The sequence below is a fragment of the Argopecten irradians genome, chromosome 2 (assembly GCF_041381155.1).
Source record: "Argopecten irradians isolate NY chromosome 2, Ai_NY, whole genome shotgun sequence".
Classification (NCBI taxonomy): domain Eukaryota; kingdom Metazoa; phylum Mollusca; class Bivalvia; order Pectinida; family Pectinidae; genus Argopecten; species Argopecten irradians.
This window is the reverse complement of record NC_091135.1, coordinates 70,122,810-70,139,121: the sequence shown is the minus strand read 5'-3', so window position 1 is coordinate 70,139,121 and position 16,312 is coordinate 70,122,810. Positions and strand designations below refer to the sequence as shown.

Below are 16,312 nucleotides of genomic sequence, written 5' to 3'. Positions count from 1 at the left end.
CCTCAATCATTTCCACACGTAGAGCTATCATTTCCCTGTTTCTTTTTTGGGATTAATTAAGAACAGGTCAGAGAAGCATTCAGTTCTCCTGGTAATAACGATATATAAATGAGAACTTTTTATGATCTTGTCGACCTGGGAGGCGGTGAGGATCACACATTTACAAACGACTTTCTGATTCCCCCACTCACCTTACAGTATGTAGGAGATGAAACAACTGTACAAAATCTGCTAGGCATAATGGAACCTAAGTATGATGCTTGGAACAGTGTAATTAACATTTTTTTAACTAATAGTACAAAGTCATAATACATTTCCTTCCATGAGAATTTTCTATTTATTTATCTATGATGATCTCATCTAAATCACAGGTACTGAAAACAATCTTAATTCTCATTGTCTTCATGACGAACATCATACTTAATGTGACTCCAAAATTCAGAAATCTCTCAACCAATACATGCAACTACTAACCTTTGACCCACACTTCTAACAACTATCCTTTGACTCACTTTCTAACTACTAACCTTTGACCCATATTTCTAACTACTAACCTTTGACCCATATTTCTAACTATTAACCTTTGACGTACATTTCTAACTACTAACCTTTGACCCACATTTCTAACTACTAACCTTTGACCCACATTTCTAACTACTAACCTTTGACCCCACATTTCTAACTACTAACCTTTGACCCAACATTTCTAACTACTAACCTGTGACCCCAGATTTCTAACTACTTACCTTTGATCCAACATTTCTAACTACTAACCTTTGATCCAACATTTCTAACTACTAACCTTTGACCCACATTTCTAACTACTAACCTTTGACCCAACATTTCTAACTACTAACCTTTGATCCAACATTTCTAACTACTAACCTTTAACCCCACATTTCTAACTACTAACCTTTGATCCAACATTTCTAACTACTAACCTTTGACCTACATTTCTAACTACTAACCTTTGATCCACATTTCTAACTTCTAACCTTTGACCCCACATTTTTAACTACTATCCTTTGACCCATATTTCTAACTACTTACCTTTGATCCAACATTTCTAACTACTAACCTTTGACCTACATTTCTAACTACTAACCTTTGATCCAACATTTCTAACTACTAACCTTTAACCCCACATTTCTAACTACTAACCTTTGATATAACATTTCTAACTACTAACCTTTAACCCACATTTCTAACTACTAACCTTTGATCCAACATTTCTAACTACTAACCTTTGATCCAACATTTCTAACTACTAACCTTTAACCCGCATTTCTAACTACTAACCTTTGACCCTAGATTTCTAACTAATAACCTTTGACCCCACATTTCTAACTACTAACCTTTGATCTAACATTTCTAACTACTAACCTTTAACCCCACATTTCTAACTACTAACCTTTGACCCGCATTTCTAACTACTAACCTTTGATCCAACATTTCTAACTACTAACCTTTAACCCCACATTTCTAACTACTAACCTTTGACCCCACATTTCTAACTACTAAACTTTGACCTACCTTTCTAACTACTAACCTTTGACCCACATTTCAAACTACTAACCTTTGACCCACATTTCTAACTACTAACCTTTGACCCACATTTCTAACTACTTACCTTTGATCCAACTTTTCTAACTACTAACCTTTGACCCTACATTTCTTGCTACTAACCTTTGACCCCACATTTTTAACTACTAACCTTTGATCCAACATTTCTAACTACTAACCTTTGATCCAACATTTCTAACTACTAACGTTTGACCTACATTTCTAACTACTAACCTTTGACCTACATTTCTAACTACTAACCTTTGACCCACAAATCTAACTACTAACCTTTGATCCAACATTTCTAACTACTAACCTTTGACCTACATTTCTAACTACTAACCTTTGACCCACATTTCTAACTACTTACCTTTGATCCAACATTTCTAACTACTAACCTTTGACCCCACATTTATTACTACTAACCTTTGACCCCACATTTGACTGTTCCCTCTGAGGATTCGTCAGAGTAGTCTCCACAATGGTCGACGTTGTCACATGTCAGATCTTCGTCCACACACCACTCATTTGTACACTTGAAGCGTGATCCACACGTTCCATGTTCCTTGAAATCTGAAAATAGAATTAATACAAAATAAGAGACTTTAAAGGATTTGTGCAGTCAAAAATGATAATTTCAGTTTATGCTGGGAATGGCTTTATTAGCACGTGTAGGAACCTGTATCGCGCGCAACCTGAATAACCTGTAAGCTGTCAATATTGAGGTCAAAGTGTCTGACTGCCCGATTATGCATATTTTCTAGCCCTAAACCGGAAGGGACGTTATAATAGTCTGTGGCTTATAGCTGTACTATTACCGATGTGCTATCGTTTACATCAACGATCACAGGAAAGTTGATGTATATTATTTTTCTATAATAACTTTTGAATTAAGTTACTCGTAAAATAACTTCGGCTCGAATGTTAATAAATAAAAGTGTGGAATTAGATGTTTCAAATATTTTAATTTGTGCTCTAATTGGAGATGTTTTTCGTGTAATACAGAAGGAAAATCCACAGAAAGTTCAAGATTTTTTTGTCGAGGATATATTATGCCAGAGTTCAGCATAAAACATGATAATGATTTTATCCTGTAGTCTGTATCTTTGATATTTTATGAATTGCAAAGTTTTTTTTTTATTGTAAAATGAAATTCTACGTAACAATTAAACAAATCCTTGATTATACTCCCGACCTACCAACCCTATTTTTTTGCCAATGTAACCCTAAACAAACTTTTTTTTTTTTGGCCTTCTCAGAAGTGATAGAAAAATTATTTTTGGGTCAATGGTCAATAAATCAAAATATGTGATTTACCTTTTTTGATGAATTGGGCATAAATCCCAAATTGCAGAAATAATGTCCATGGTCTACTGTATTGCAAGGAAACCAACATGTTAATTTATACAGATAAGCATATCAGTCAACAGTTTCAACTTTTCTTCTCAAATGTTCTGTTTTGATTTCCCCCTAAAAATAAGTGGCAATAATAAACTGTACAGTGTGTCTGGGTTTGCCAAGAAAGATCAATTCAATGCTATCCATTTCGCAAATTTAAAACTTCATTTCATTCCAACCTGACATATATGTTTCGGGAAAAGCAATTTTGTTTTAGAAATATCCACACGTTTGCAGACTTATCATCACGGTGCTGTCTTCTTGGTGTTAAAAACAGCGAGCTGATACCCTGATAAATTTTACCCTCTCAAACCTACAAGTCCATTATTTTGTGTGAAAGTGAGAATTAATTCAAGCTTAAAAGTTGTGTCTGTGCTAAAAATCAATACTCTCACATTTCAGCACCAGGACTAGGAGCGTGTTTCTCTACACAAAAAAAAAAAAAAAAATCCCAAAAAAACGATGGAAGCGAGAAAAGGGTTATTGGGAATAGATCAGACAAAAATGAACTAATCTTGATCTTAATGAAGTTTACATACATTATGTCTATTTCTAACAACTAATTCAAAGCCCTGGAGAAAACACTGAATTATTATGTCACTTATTTTACCCCCCATTAGATCGAGACTTTGGGCACTTTGGCTTTAATACTCTGCCTGTTTTGTAAGAGATTCATCTGATCATGATTTGCTCTAAAGATAATCATTGGCTATCGATATGTTCATCAACACATAATTTAACCAACACACAAATTCTAAACCTTTTAGTCTTATCCCTGAACAACTATCAGCCTTATAGTCTTAGCCCTGACCAACTCTAAACCTTTTAGTCTTAGCCCTGACTATCTCTAAACCTTTTAGTCTTAGCCCTGACAAACTCTTAACCTTATAGTCTTAGCCCTGACCAACTCTAAACCTTTTAGTCTTAGCCCTGACCAACTCTAAACCTTTTAGTCTTAGCCCTGACAAACTCTTAACCTTATAGTCTTATCCCTGACTATCTCTAAACCTTTTAGTCTTATCCCTGAACAACTATCAGCCTTATAGTCTTAGCCCTGACAAACTCTAAACCTTATTGTCTTAGACCTGACTATCTCTAAACCTTTTAGTCTTAGCCTTGACTATCTCTAAACCTTATTGTCTTAGCCCTGACCAACTCTAAACCTTATTGTCTTAGCCCTGACCAACTCTAAACCTTTTAGTCTTAGCCCTGACCAACTCTAAACCTTTTAGTCTTATCCCTGACTATCTCTAAACCTTTTAGTCTTAGCCTTGACTATCTCTAAACCTTTTAGTCTTAGCCCTGACCAACTCTAAACCTTTTAGTCTTAGCCCTGACCAACTCTAAACCTTTTAGTCTTAGCCCTGACCAACTCTAAACCTTTTAGTCTTAGCCCTGACCAACTCTAAACCTTTTAGTCTTAGCCCTGACCAACTCTAAACCTTTTAGTCTTAGCCTTGACTATCTCTAAACCTTATTGTCTTTGCCCTGACCAACTCTAAACCTTTTAGTCTTAGCCCTGACCAACTCTAAACCTTTTAGTCTTATCCCTGACTATCTCTAAACCTTTTAGTCTTAGCCTTGACTATCTCTAAACCTTTTAGTCTTAGCCCTGACCAACTCTAAACCTTTTAGTCTTAGCCCTGACCAACTCTAAACCTTTTAGTCTTAGCCCTGACCAACTCTAAACCTTTTAGTCTTAGCCCTGACTATCTCTAAACCTTTTAGTCTTAGCCTTGACTATCTCTAAACCTTATTGTCTTAGCCCTGACCAACTCTAAACCTTTTAGTCTTAGCCCTGACCAACTCTAAACCTTTTAGTCTTAGCCCTGACCAACTCTAAACCTTTTAGTCTTAGCCCTGACCAACTCTAAACCTTTTAGTCTTAGCCCTGACCAACTCTAAACCTTTTAGTCTTAGCCTTGACTATCTCTAAACCTTATTGTCTTTGCCCTGACCAACTCTAAACCTTTTAGTCTTAGCCCTGACCAACTCTAAACCTTTTAGTCTTATCCCTGACTATCTCTAAACCTTTTAGTCTTAGCCTTGACTATCTCTAAACCTTTTAGTCTTAGCCTTGACTATCTCTAAACCTTATTGTCTTAGCCCTGACCAACTCTAAACCTTTTAGTCTTAGCCCTGACCAACTCTAAACCTTTTAGTCTTAGCCCTGACAAACTTAACAAGTTAGCTATAGTGCTGAATATTTGGGCAATTCATTAACATAGCATTTTTGGTTTAAGCTGTTATCCACAATTAATGTGTTTTAAAGTGAAAAGTCGGGCAAAGGAAGGTTAAAGTCGGTACAAATGGTGTTAATGTATCCAATATAGTTTCTTATGTCCGTGTTGACATTCCCACACAGCCTCGCATTCAGCATTTATTTTTAGAACTGTTCTAAATTTACACAGGGCTTTTCCATAATTTCAATGGTCAAAACTGGGCATGTAAGAAGTTGAACTTTGTTTTAATATATAAGGACTTTTGGAAGGCCAACAAACACATTTAGACTGGTTTCGTTGACCTACTATACACTTTAAAACTGAAATCTGATGACTTACTTGGTACATTTATTACTTTTTATGGGTAAAACAACTGAAATTACATTATTTGTCTGTATAAAAGATTTTGGCTAATTATCGAAAGCGTTGGGGAAAAGAGGGAGCCGCTTTGTTCATTATAATGTAGTATGTATAATTGATTCTATGATGGAGACTACCAATGCTAATCATAAAATTCATAATCTCCTTAAATCACCATTATAACACCTGTCGTTAGTATTGTAATTCGTGACCTTTAGGTGTCAATGGTTACCTGTGGTGACTCGTAACCTTTAGGTGTCAATGGTTACCTGTGGTGACTCGTGACCTTAAGGTGTCAATGGTTACCTGTGGTCAGATGGAATCATTAATTCAATAACACCTGTCGGTAGTATTGTGACTCGTGACCTTTAGGTGTCAATGGTTACCTGTGGTGACTCGTGACCTTTAGGTGTCAATGGTTACCTGTGGTGACTCGTGACCTTTAGGTGTCAATGGTTACCTGTGGTGACTCGTGACCTTTAGGTGTCAATGGTTACCTGTGGTGACTCGTGACCTTTAGGTGTCAATGGTTACCTGTGGTGACTCGTGACCTTTAGGTGTCAATAGGTACCTGTGGTCAGATGGAATCATTAATTCAATAACACCTGTCGGTAGTATTGTGACTCATGACCTTTAGGTGTCAATGGTTACCTGTGGTGACTCGTGACCTTTAGGTGTCAACGGTTACCTGTGGTGACTCGTGACCTTTAGGTGTCAATGGTTACCTGTGGTGACTCGTGACCTTTAGGTGTCAATGGTTACCTGTGGTCAGATGGAATCATTAATTCAATAACACCTGTCGGTAGTATTGTGACTCGTGACCTTTAGGTGTCAATGGTTACCTGTGGTCAGATGGAATCATTAATTCAATAACACCTGTCGGTAGTATTGTGACTCGTGACCTTTAGGTGTCAATGGTTACCTGTGGTCAGATGGAATCATTAATTCAATAACACCTGTCGGTAGTATTGTGACTCGTGACCTTTAGGTGTCAATGGTTACCTGTGGTCAGATGGAATCATTAATTCAATAACACCTGTCGGTAGTATTGTGACTCGTGACCTTTAGGTGTCAATGGTTACCTGTGGTGACTCGTAACCTTTAGGTGTCAATGGTTACCTGTGGTGACTCGTGACCTTTAGGTGTCAATGGTTACCTGTGGTCAGATGGAATCATTAATTCAATAACACCTGTCGTTGACCTACTATACACTTTAAAACTGAAATCTGATGACTTACTTGGTACATTTATTACTTTTTATGGGTAAAACAACTGAAATTACATTATTTGTCTGTATAAAAGATTTTGGCTAATTATCGAAAGCGTTGGGGAAAAGAGGGAGCCGCTTTGTTCATTATAATGTAGTATGTATAATTGATTCTATGATGGAGACTACCAATGCTAATCATAAAATTCATAATCTCCTTAAATCACCATTATAACACCTGTCGTTAGTATTGTAATTCGTGACCTTTAGGTGTCAATGGTTACCTGTGGTGACTCGTAACCTTTAGGTGTCAATGGTTACCTGTGGTGACTCGTGACCTTTAGGTGTCAATGGTTACCTGTGGTCAGATGGAATCATTAATTCAATAACACCTGTCGGTAGTATTGTGACTCGTGACCTTTAGGTGTCAATGGTTACCTGTGGTGACTCGTGACCTTTAGGTGTCAATGGTTACCTGTGGTTATTGGTGACTCGTGACCTTTAGGTGTCAATGGTTACCTGTGGTGACTCGTGACCTTTAGGTGTCAATGGTTACCTGTGGTGACTCGTGACCTTTAGGTGTCAATGGTTACCTGTGGTGACTCGTGACCTTTAGGTGTCAATGGTTACCTGTGGTCAGATGGAATCTGATTATTCAATAACACCTGTGGTAGACTCGTGACCTTTAGGTGTCAATGGTTACCTGTGGTGACTCGTGACCTTTAATTCAATAACACCTGTCGGTAGGTGTCAATGGTTACCTGTGGTGACTCGTGACCTTTAGGTGTCAATGGTTACCTGTGGTCAGATGGAATCATTAATTCAATAACACCTGTCGGTAGTATTGTGACTCGTGACCTTTAGGTGTCAATGGTTACCTGTGGTCAGATGGAATCATTAATTCAATAACACCTGTCGGTAGTATTGTGACTCGTAACCTTTAGGTGTCAATGGTTACCTGTGGTCAGATGGAATCATTAATTCAATAACACCTGTCGGTAGTATTGTGACTCGTGACCTTTAGGTGTCAATGGTTACCTGTGGTGACTCGTGACCTTTAGGTGTCAATGGTTACCTGTGGTGACTCGTGACCTTTAGGTGTCAATGGTTACCTGTGGTGACTCGTGACCTTTAGGTGTCAATGGGTACCTGTGGTCAGATGGAATCATTAATTCAATAACACCTGTCGTTAGTATTGTGACTCGTGACCTTTAGGTGTCAATGGTTACCTGTGGTCAGATGGAATCATTAATTCAATAACACCTGTCGGTAGTATTGTGACTCGTGACCTTTAGGTGTCAATGGTTACCTGTGGTCAGATGGAATCATTTAATTCAATTAACCTGTGGTGCTCGTACCTTTAGGTGTCAATGGTTACACTTGGTGACTCGTGACCTTTAGGTGTCAATGGTTACCTGTGGTTCATGGAAATGGAATCATTAATTCAATAACACCTGTCGTTAGTATTGTGACTCGTGACCTTTAGGTGTCAATGGTTACCTGTGGTCAGATGGAATCATTAATTCAATAACACATGTCGGTAGTATTGTGACTCGTGACCTTTAGGTGTCAATGGTTACCTGTGGTCAGATGGAATCATTAATTCAATAACACCTGTCGGTAGTATTGTGACTCGTGACCTTTAGGTGTCAATGGTTACCTGTGGTGACTCGTGACCTTTAGGTGTCAATGGTTACCTGTGGTCAGATGGAATCATTAATTCAATAACACCTGTCGTTAGTATTGTGACTCGTGACCTTTAGGTGTCAATGGTTACCTGTGGTCAGATGGAATCATTAATTCAATAACACCTGTCGGTAGTATTGTGACTCGTGACCTTTAGGTGTCAATGGTTACCTGTGGTCAGATGGAATCATTAATTCAATAACACCTGTCGGTAGTATTGTGACTCGTGACCTTTAGGTGTCAATGGTTACCTGTGGTCAGATGGAATCATTAATTCAATAACACCTGTCGGTAGTATTGTGACTCGTAACCTTTAGGTGTCAATGGTTACCTGTGGTGACTCGTGACCTTTAGGTGTCAATGGTTACCTGTGGTCAGATGGAATCATTAATTCAATAACACCTGTCGTTAGTATTGTGACTCGTGACCTTTAGGTGTCAATGGTTACCTGTGGTCCAGATGGAATCATTAATTCAATAACACCTGTCGGTAGTATTGTGACTCGTGACCTTTAGGTGTCAATGGTTACCTGTGGTCAGATGGAATCATTAATTCAATAACACCTGTCGGTAGTATTGTGACTCGTGACCTTTAGGTGTCAATGGTTACCTGTGGTCAGATGGAATCATTAATTCAATAACACCTGTCGGTAGTATTGTGACTCGTAATTAGGTGTCAATGTTACCTGTGTTAGTTTGTGTGACTCGTGACCTTTCGTGAGGTTGTCAATGGTTACCTGTGGTCAGATGGAATCATTAATTCAATAACACCTGTCGGTAGTATTGTGACTCGTGACCTTTAGGTGTCAATGGTTACCTGTGGTCAGATGGAATCATTAATTCAATAACACCTGTCGGTAGTATTGTGACTCGTGACCTTTAGGTGTCAATGGTTACCTGTGGTGACTCGTGACCTTTAGGTGTCAATGGTTACCTGTGGTAGACTCGTGACCTTTAGGTGTCAATGTGTATTAGTTTTGTGACTCGTGACCTTTAGGTGTCAATGGTTACCTGTGGTCAGATGGAATCATTAATTCAATAACACCTGTCGTTAGTATTGTGACTCGTGACCTTTAGGTGTCAATGGTTACCTGTGGTCAGATGGAATCATTAATTCAATAACACCTGTCGGTAGTATTGTGACTCGTGACTCGGTGAATGGTACCTTGGTCAGGGAATCATTAATTCAATAACACCTGTCGGTAGTATTGTGACAACCTTTAGTTCAATGGTTACCTGTGGTGACTCGTGACCTTTAGGTGTCAACGGTTAGGAATCATTAATTCAATAACACCTGTCGTGACTCGTGACCTTTAGGTGTCAATGGTTACCTGTGGTGACTCGTGACCTTTAGGTGTCAATGGTTACCTGTGGTCAGATGGAATCATTAATTCAATAACACCTGTCGGTTAGTATTGTGGACTCGTGACCTTTAGGTGTCAATGGTTACCTGTGGTCAGATGGAATCATTAATTCAATAACACCTGTCGGTAGTATTGTGACTCGTGACCTTTAGGTGTCAATGGTTACCTGTGGTCAGATGGAATCATTAATTCAATAACACCTGTCGGTAGTATTGTGACTCGTGACCTTTAGGTGTCAATGGTTACCTGTGGTGACTCGTGACCTTTAGGTGTCAATGGTTACCTGTGGTCAGATGGAATCATTAATTCAATAACACCTGTCGTTAGTATTGTGACTCGTGACCTTTAGGTGTCAATGGTTACCTGTGGTCAGATGGAATCATTAATTCAATAACACCTGTCGTTAGTATTGTGACTCGTGACCTTTAGGTGTCAATGGTTACCTGTGGTCAGATGGAATCATTAATTCAATAACACCTGTCGGTAGTATTGTGACTCGTAACCTTTAGGTGTCAATGGTTACCTGTGGTGACTCGTGACCTTTAGGTGTCAATGGTTACCTGTGGTCAGATGGAATCATTAATTCAATAACACCTGTCGTTAGTATTGTGACTCGTGACCTTTAGGTGTCAATGGTTACCTGTGGTCAGATGGAATCATTAATTCAATAACACCTGTCGGTAGTATTGTGACTCGTGACCTTTAGGTGTCAATGGTTACCTGTGGTCAGACTGTTAGTTGTCAATCCTGTGGTGACTCGTGACCTTTAGGTGTCAATAGGTACCTGTGGTCAGATGGAATCATTAATTCAATAACACCTGTCGGTAGTATTGTGACTCGTAACCTTTAGGTGTCAATGGTTACCTGTGGTGACTCGTGACCTTTAGGTGTCAATGGTTACCTGTGGTCAGATGGAATCATTAATTCAATAACACCTGTCGGTAGTATTGTGACTCGTAACCTTTAGGTGTCAATGGTTACCTGTGGTCAGATGGAATCATTAATTCAATAACACCTGTCGGTAGTATTGTGACTCGTGACCTTTAGGTGTCAATGGTTACCTGTGGTGACTCGTGACCTTTAGGTGTCAATGGTTACCTGTGGTGACTCGTGACCTTTAGGTGTCAATGGGTACCTGTGGTCAGATGGAATCATTAATTCAATAACACCTGTCGGTAGTATTGTGACTCGTGACCTTTAGGTGTCAATGGTTACCTGTGGTGACTCGTGACCTTTAGGTGTCAATGGGTACCTGTGGTCAGATGGAATCATTAATTCAATAACACCTGTCGGTAGTATTGTGACTCGTTACATTGTGACTCGTGACCTTTAGGTGTCAATGGTTACCTGTGGTCAGATGGAATCATTAATTCAATAACACCTGTCGGTAGTATTGTGACTCGTGACCTTTAGGTGTCAATGGTTACCTGTGGTCAGATGGAATCATTAATTCAATAACACCTGTCGGTAGTATTGTGACTCGTGACCTTTAGGTGTCAATGGTTACCTGTGGTCAGATGGAATCATTAATTCAATAACACCTGTCGGTAGTATTGTGACTCGTGACCTTTAGGTGTCAATGGTTACCTGTGGTCAGATGGAATCATTAATTCAATAACACCTGTCGGTAGTATTGTGACTCGTAACCTTTAGGTGTCAATGGTTACCTGTGGTCAGATGGAATCATTAATTCAATAACACCTGTCGGTAGTATTGTGACTCGTGACCTTTAGGTGTCAATGGTTACCTGTGGTGACTCGTGACCTTTAGGTGTCAATGGTTACCTGTGGTCAGATGGAATCATTAATTCAATAATCACCTGTCGTTAGTAATGTGACTCGTGACCTTTAGGTGTCAATGGTTACCTGTGGTCAGATGGAATCATTAATTCAATAACACCTGTCGTTAGTATTGTGACTCGTGACCTTTAGGTGTCAATGGTTTACCTGTGGTCATTAATTCAATAACACCTGTCGGTAGTATTGTGACTCCGTAACCTTTAGGTGTCAATGGTTACCTGTGGTCAGATGGAATCATTAATTCAATAACACCTGTCGGTAGTATTGTGACTCGTGACCTTTAGGTTGTCAATGGTTACCTGTGGTCAGATGGAATCATTAATTCAATAACACTGTCGGTAGTATTGTGACTCGTGACCTTTAGGTGTCAATGGTTACCTGTGGTCAGATGGAATCATTAATTCAATAACACCTGTCGGTAGTATTGTGACTCGTAACCTTTAGGTGTCAATGGTTACCTGTGGTCAGATGGAATCATTAATTCAATAACACCTGTCGGTAGTATTGTGACTCGTGACCTTTAGGTGTCAATGGTTACCTGTGGTGACTCGTGACCTTTAGGTGTCAATGGTTACCTGTGGTGACTCGTAACCTTTAGGTGTCAATGGGTACCTGTGGTCAGATGGAATCATTAATTCAATAACACCTGTCGGTAGTATTGTGACTCGTGACCTTTAGGTGTCAATGGTTACCTGTGGTCAGATGGAATCATTAATTCAATAACACCTGTCGGTAGTATTGTGACTCGTGACCTTTAGGTGTCAATGGTTACCTGTGGTGACTCGTGACCTTTAGGTGTCAATGGGTACCTGTGGTCAGATGGAATCATTAATTCAATAACACCCTGTCGGTAGTATTGTGACTCGTGACCTTTAGGTGTCAATGGTTACCTGTGGTCAGATGGAATCATTAATTCAATAACACCTGTCGGTAGTATTGTGACTCGTAACCTTTAGGTGTCAATGGTTACCTGTGGTCAGATGGAATCATTAATTCAATAACACCTGTCGGTAGTATTGTGACTCGTGACCTTTAGGTGTCAATGGTTACCTGTGGTCAGATGGAATCATTAATTCAATAACACCTGTCGGTAGTATTGTGACTCGTAACCTTTAGGTGTCAATGGTTACCTGTGGTCAGATGGAATCATTAATTCAATAACACCTGTCGGTAGTATTGTGACTCGTGACCTTTAGGTGTCAATGGTTACCTGTGGTCAGATGGAATCATTAATTCAATAACACCTGTCGGTAGTATTGTGACTCGTAACCTTTAGGTGTCAATGGTTACCTGTGGTCAGATGGAATCATTAATTCAATAACACCTGTCGGTAGTATTGTGACTCGTGACCTTTAGGTGTCAATGGTTACCTGTGGTGATCGTGACCTGACCTTAGGTGTCAATGGTTACCTGTGGTCAGACATGGAATCATTAATTCAATAACACCTGTCGTTAGTATTGTGACTCGTGACCTTTAGGTGTCAACGGTTACCTGTGGTGACTCGTAACCTTTAGGTGTCAATGGGTACCTGTGGTCAGATGGAATCATTAATTCAATAACACCTGTCGTTAGTATTGTGACTCGTGACCTTTAGGTGTCAATGGTTACCTGTGGTCAGATGGAATCATTAATTCAATAACACCTGTCGTTAGTATTGTGACTCGTAACCTTTATGTGTCAATGGTTACCTGTGGTGACTCATGACCTTTAGGTGTCAATGGTTACCTGTGGTGACTCGTGACCTTTAGGTGTCAATGGTTACCTGTGGTGACTCATGACCTTAAGGTGTCAATGAGGTACTGTGGTGACCTGTGACCTGTGGTGTGGTGACTCGTGACTTTAGGTGTTCACGGTTAACCTGTGGTGACTCGTGACCTTTAGGTGTTGTCAATGGTTTACTGTTGAATCCTGACCTGGTGACTCGTGACCTTTAGGTGTCAATGGTTACCTGTGGTGACTCGTGACTTTAGGTCACAACGGTTACACCTGTGGTGACTCGTGACCTTTAGGTGTCAACGGTTACCTGTGGTGACTCGTGACCTTTAGGTCACAACGGTTACCTGTGGTGACTCGTGACTTTAGGTGGACAACGGGTTGGTACCCAGTGGTGACTCGTGACCTTCTACGGTCACAACGGTTACCTGTGGTGTATTGTGACTCGTGACCTTAAGGTCAAACGTTTACCTTTTGGTCAGATGGAATCATTAATTCAATTCAATTTAGAAAAAAAATATGTTACCAGTGGCAATTAAAGCATAAGAGGAGACACTACAAAACAACAGATAAGTTAGTTAGAGTTATAATTGATCAGTGCGAGAAGATGTTTCATGACCAACAACGTGGACAGGTTTAGTCATGTTTCAAAATAGGCAACACCAAAACCGGTTTTAACTTTCCTCAGTAAGTCCAAACATTGGCTGGTCCACATACAGTTTAATTAAATGATTTTAATGCATGCATTGTTATAATTACCTTATTAACAAGATGTGTCAATCTCCACCGAGTTGTGCAAGATAAAACAATGGTAATAATTCATTAATATCAATAACACCTGTCGGTAGTATTGTGACTCGTCATGACCTTTGGTAGGTGTATCAAGAAGCATTTGATGTTGACCATGTGGTTTGAAATGTTCAGATGGAATCATTCCAAATTCAATATTGTTACACCTTCTAATCAGTCGGTCAGTGATCCCAAAACCATTTCATATATGTTTTCATATAAAATGTCATAACTATTTGGATGACCTTTAGGTGTCAACTATTTGGGGTGGAGGGGGGCCTACACACCAAACATTTTCATCATGATTGAATTCTATTTGGGGAATTCAAGCAACCCAACATGTCATATGTAGTATTGTTTGGGGTCGTGGGTGCACCTTTAGGTTTCATATGGTTGTCATTATTATTTGGGGAGGGAGGGGGGCAGCACACCAACATTTCATATAAATGTCATACTATTTGGGGAGGGAGGGGGGCAGCACACACCAACATTTCATATAAATGTCATACTATTTGGGGAGGGGAGGGGGGCAGCACACAACATTTCATATAAATGTCATACTAAGGGAGGGGGGCAGCACACCAACATTTCATATACATACTATTGGGGAGGGAGGGGGCAGCACACCAACATTTCATATAAATGTCATACTATTTGGGGAGGGAGGGGGGGCAGCACACCAACATTTCATATAATTGTCATACTATTTGGGGAGGGAGGGGGGCAGCACACCAACATTTCATATAAATGTCATACTATTTGGGGAGGGAGGGGGGCAGCACACCAACATTTCATATAAATGTCATATATTATTTGGGGAGGAAGGGGGGCAGCATTCAGGATTAGTCAGTAGTTGTCTTCAGGTTTCTTACTGATGCTAGACCTAGACACTTAGATAGTTGTGTTGTTCACAACAAAGTATATTACATCCTCTACTACACATTAACAATACCCAAGAATAAAAGTATATTTAACCATGAAAGAAATCATCAACAAAACTTTTAACTTCATCCCAAAACTTGGAAGTTGTTAATAGCCCCAAAACTATCTACAAATGTAAATATGTATAAAAATACCTCTTACATACTTAATTGACTATTTAGATTGTTTTTACAAAGTTACAGGATATTTTTCAGAGTGACTAAGCCAAACATGAAGTCCAGATTTACACAAAATCACCAGCATTCTATTTTCCAGAGCTACATCAGACATGATCACTGAATGGGATATTACAAATCTTCTAAGTCATCTGATGATAGATATTGAGTTTGTTTAGGTTAAAGGCAACAATTATTGAGCAATGAATCTCTCAACCAAAAGTAGCCAAGTGAAATGTTTGAGGACAGTTAAGGTTTGATATAAAGTGTTCCACAACTAAGAATTGTAGCAGCAGCATGGTTAGTGTCCAGGTTATAACAAAGAGCAATAACTCTGTATGAGAGTGCATTCTAAACAGCATTCTAGGGAGTATCCAGTGTACTTTCACATGAACTGTATTTGACATGCAGCAGGCTCCCCTGGGACAGCCACGATCTGTGAACAATGGGTAATCATTTTGTGTAATGTGGAACTCGACCTGAGAATGCAGCGTTGTGCCGTCTATAGCCTGTAACTAAGGAAGTCATATCTATCTAACTAGTCATCAAATGTAACTCAACATGTCTTAATGACTGCAGCTTTTTAACGATAAAGTCTCTTAGGAAATTTTTAATTTCAAAGTTTCCGAACTCTTTTTGAGTGCAACTTTCAATTCCTATGATTCCAATTCCTAGCTTTCATATAAAGGTAAGGTAGCCTTAAACAAAACAAAAATCACAGCCAATACAAACTGTTTTCCTAAATTCATTCTAATTGAGCCATTGAAGGATTAAGGAATTTCTCAAACAAGAAAATTGATAATGAAACTCCTGCTGGAGGGTTCAGGTCTTTAAGAAACGTATGTCAATTAGAAATGCACTTAGTCCACCAGGTCATGAATTAAACCAGGACCTTTAGCTAATTAAACCAGGACCTTCAGACCACCAGGTTGTCAATTAAACCAGAACGTTCAGAATACCAGGTTGTCAATTAAACCAGGACCTTTAGCTGACCAGGTTGTCAATTAAACCAGGACCTTTAGCTGACCAGGTTGTCAATTGAACCAGGACCTTTAGACCACCAGGTTGTCAATTAAACCAGGACCTTTAGCTGGCCAGGTTGTCAATTAAACCA

At 39.3% G+C, this 16,312-nt stretch overlaps 1 protein-coding gene across 2 annotated transcripts in view; it reads right to left on the bottom strand.

Moving 5' to 3' along the window:
* The window catches only part of LOC138316345 (uncharacterized), a 203,023-nt gene that overhangs the window by 57,233 nt on the left and 129,478 nt on the right, over positions 1 to 16,312 (bottom strand). For both annotated transcript variants that reach the window (XM_069258037.1, XM_069258038.1), the window contains exon 5: positions 1,990 to 2,136. In XM_069258037.1, coding sequence (XP_069114138.1) covers positions 1,990 to 2,136 — 147 coding nt within the window. The remainder of the gene's footprint in view (positions 1 to 1,989; positions 2,137 to 16,312) is intronic.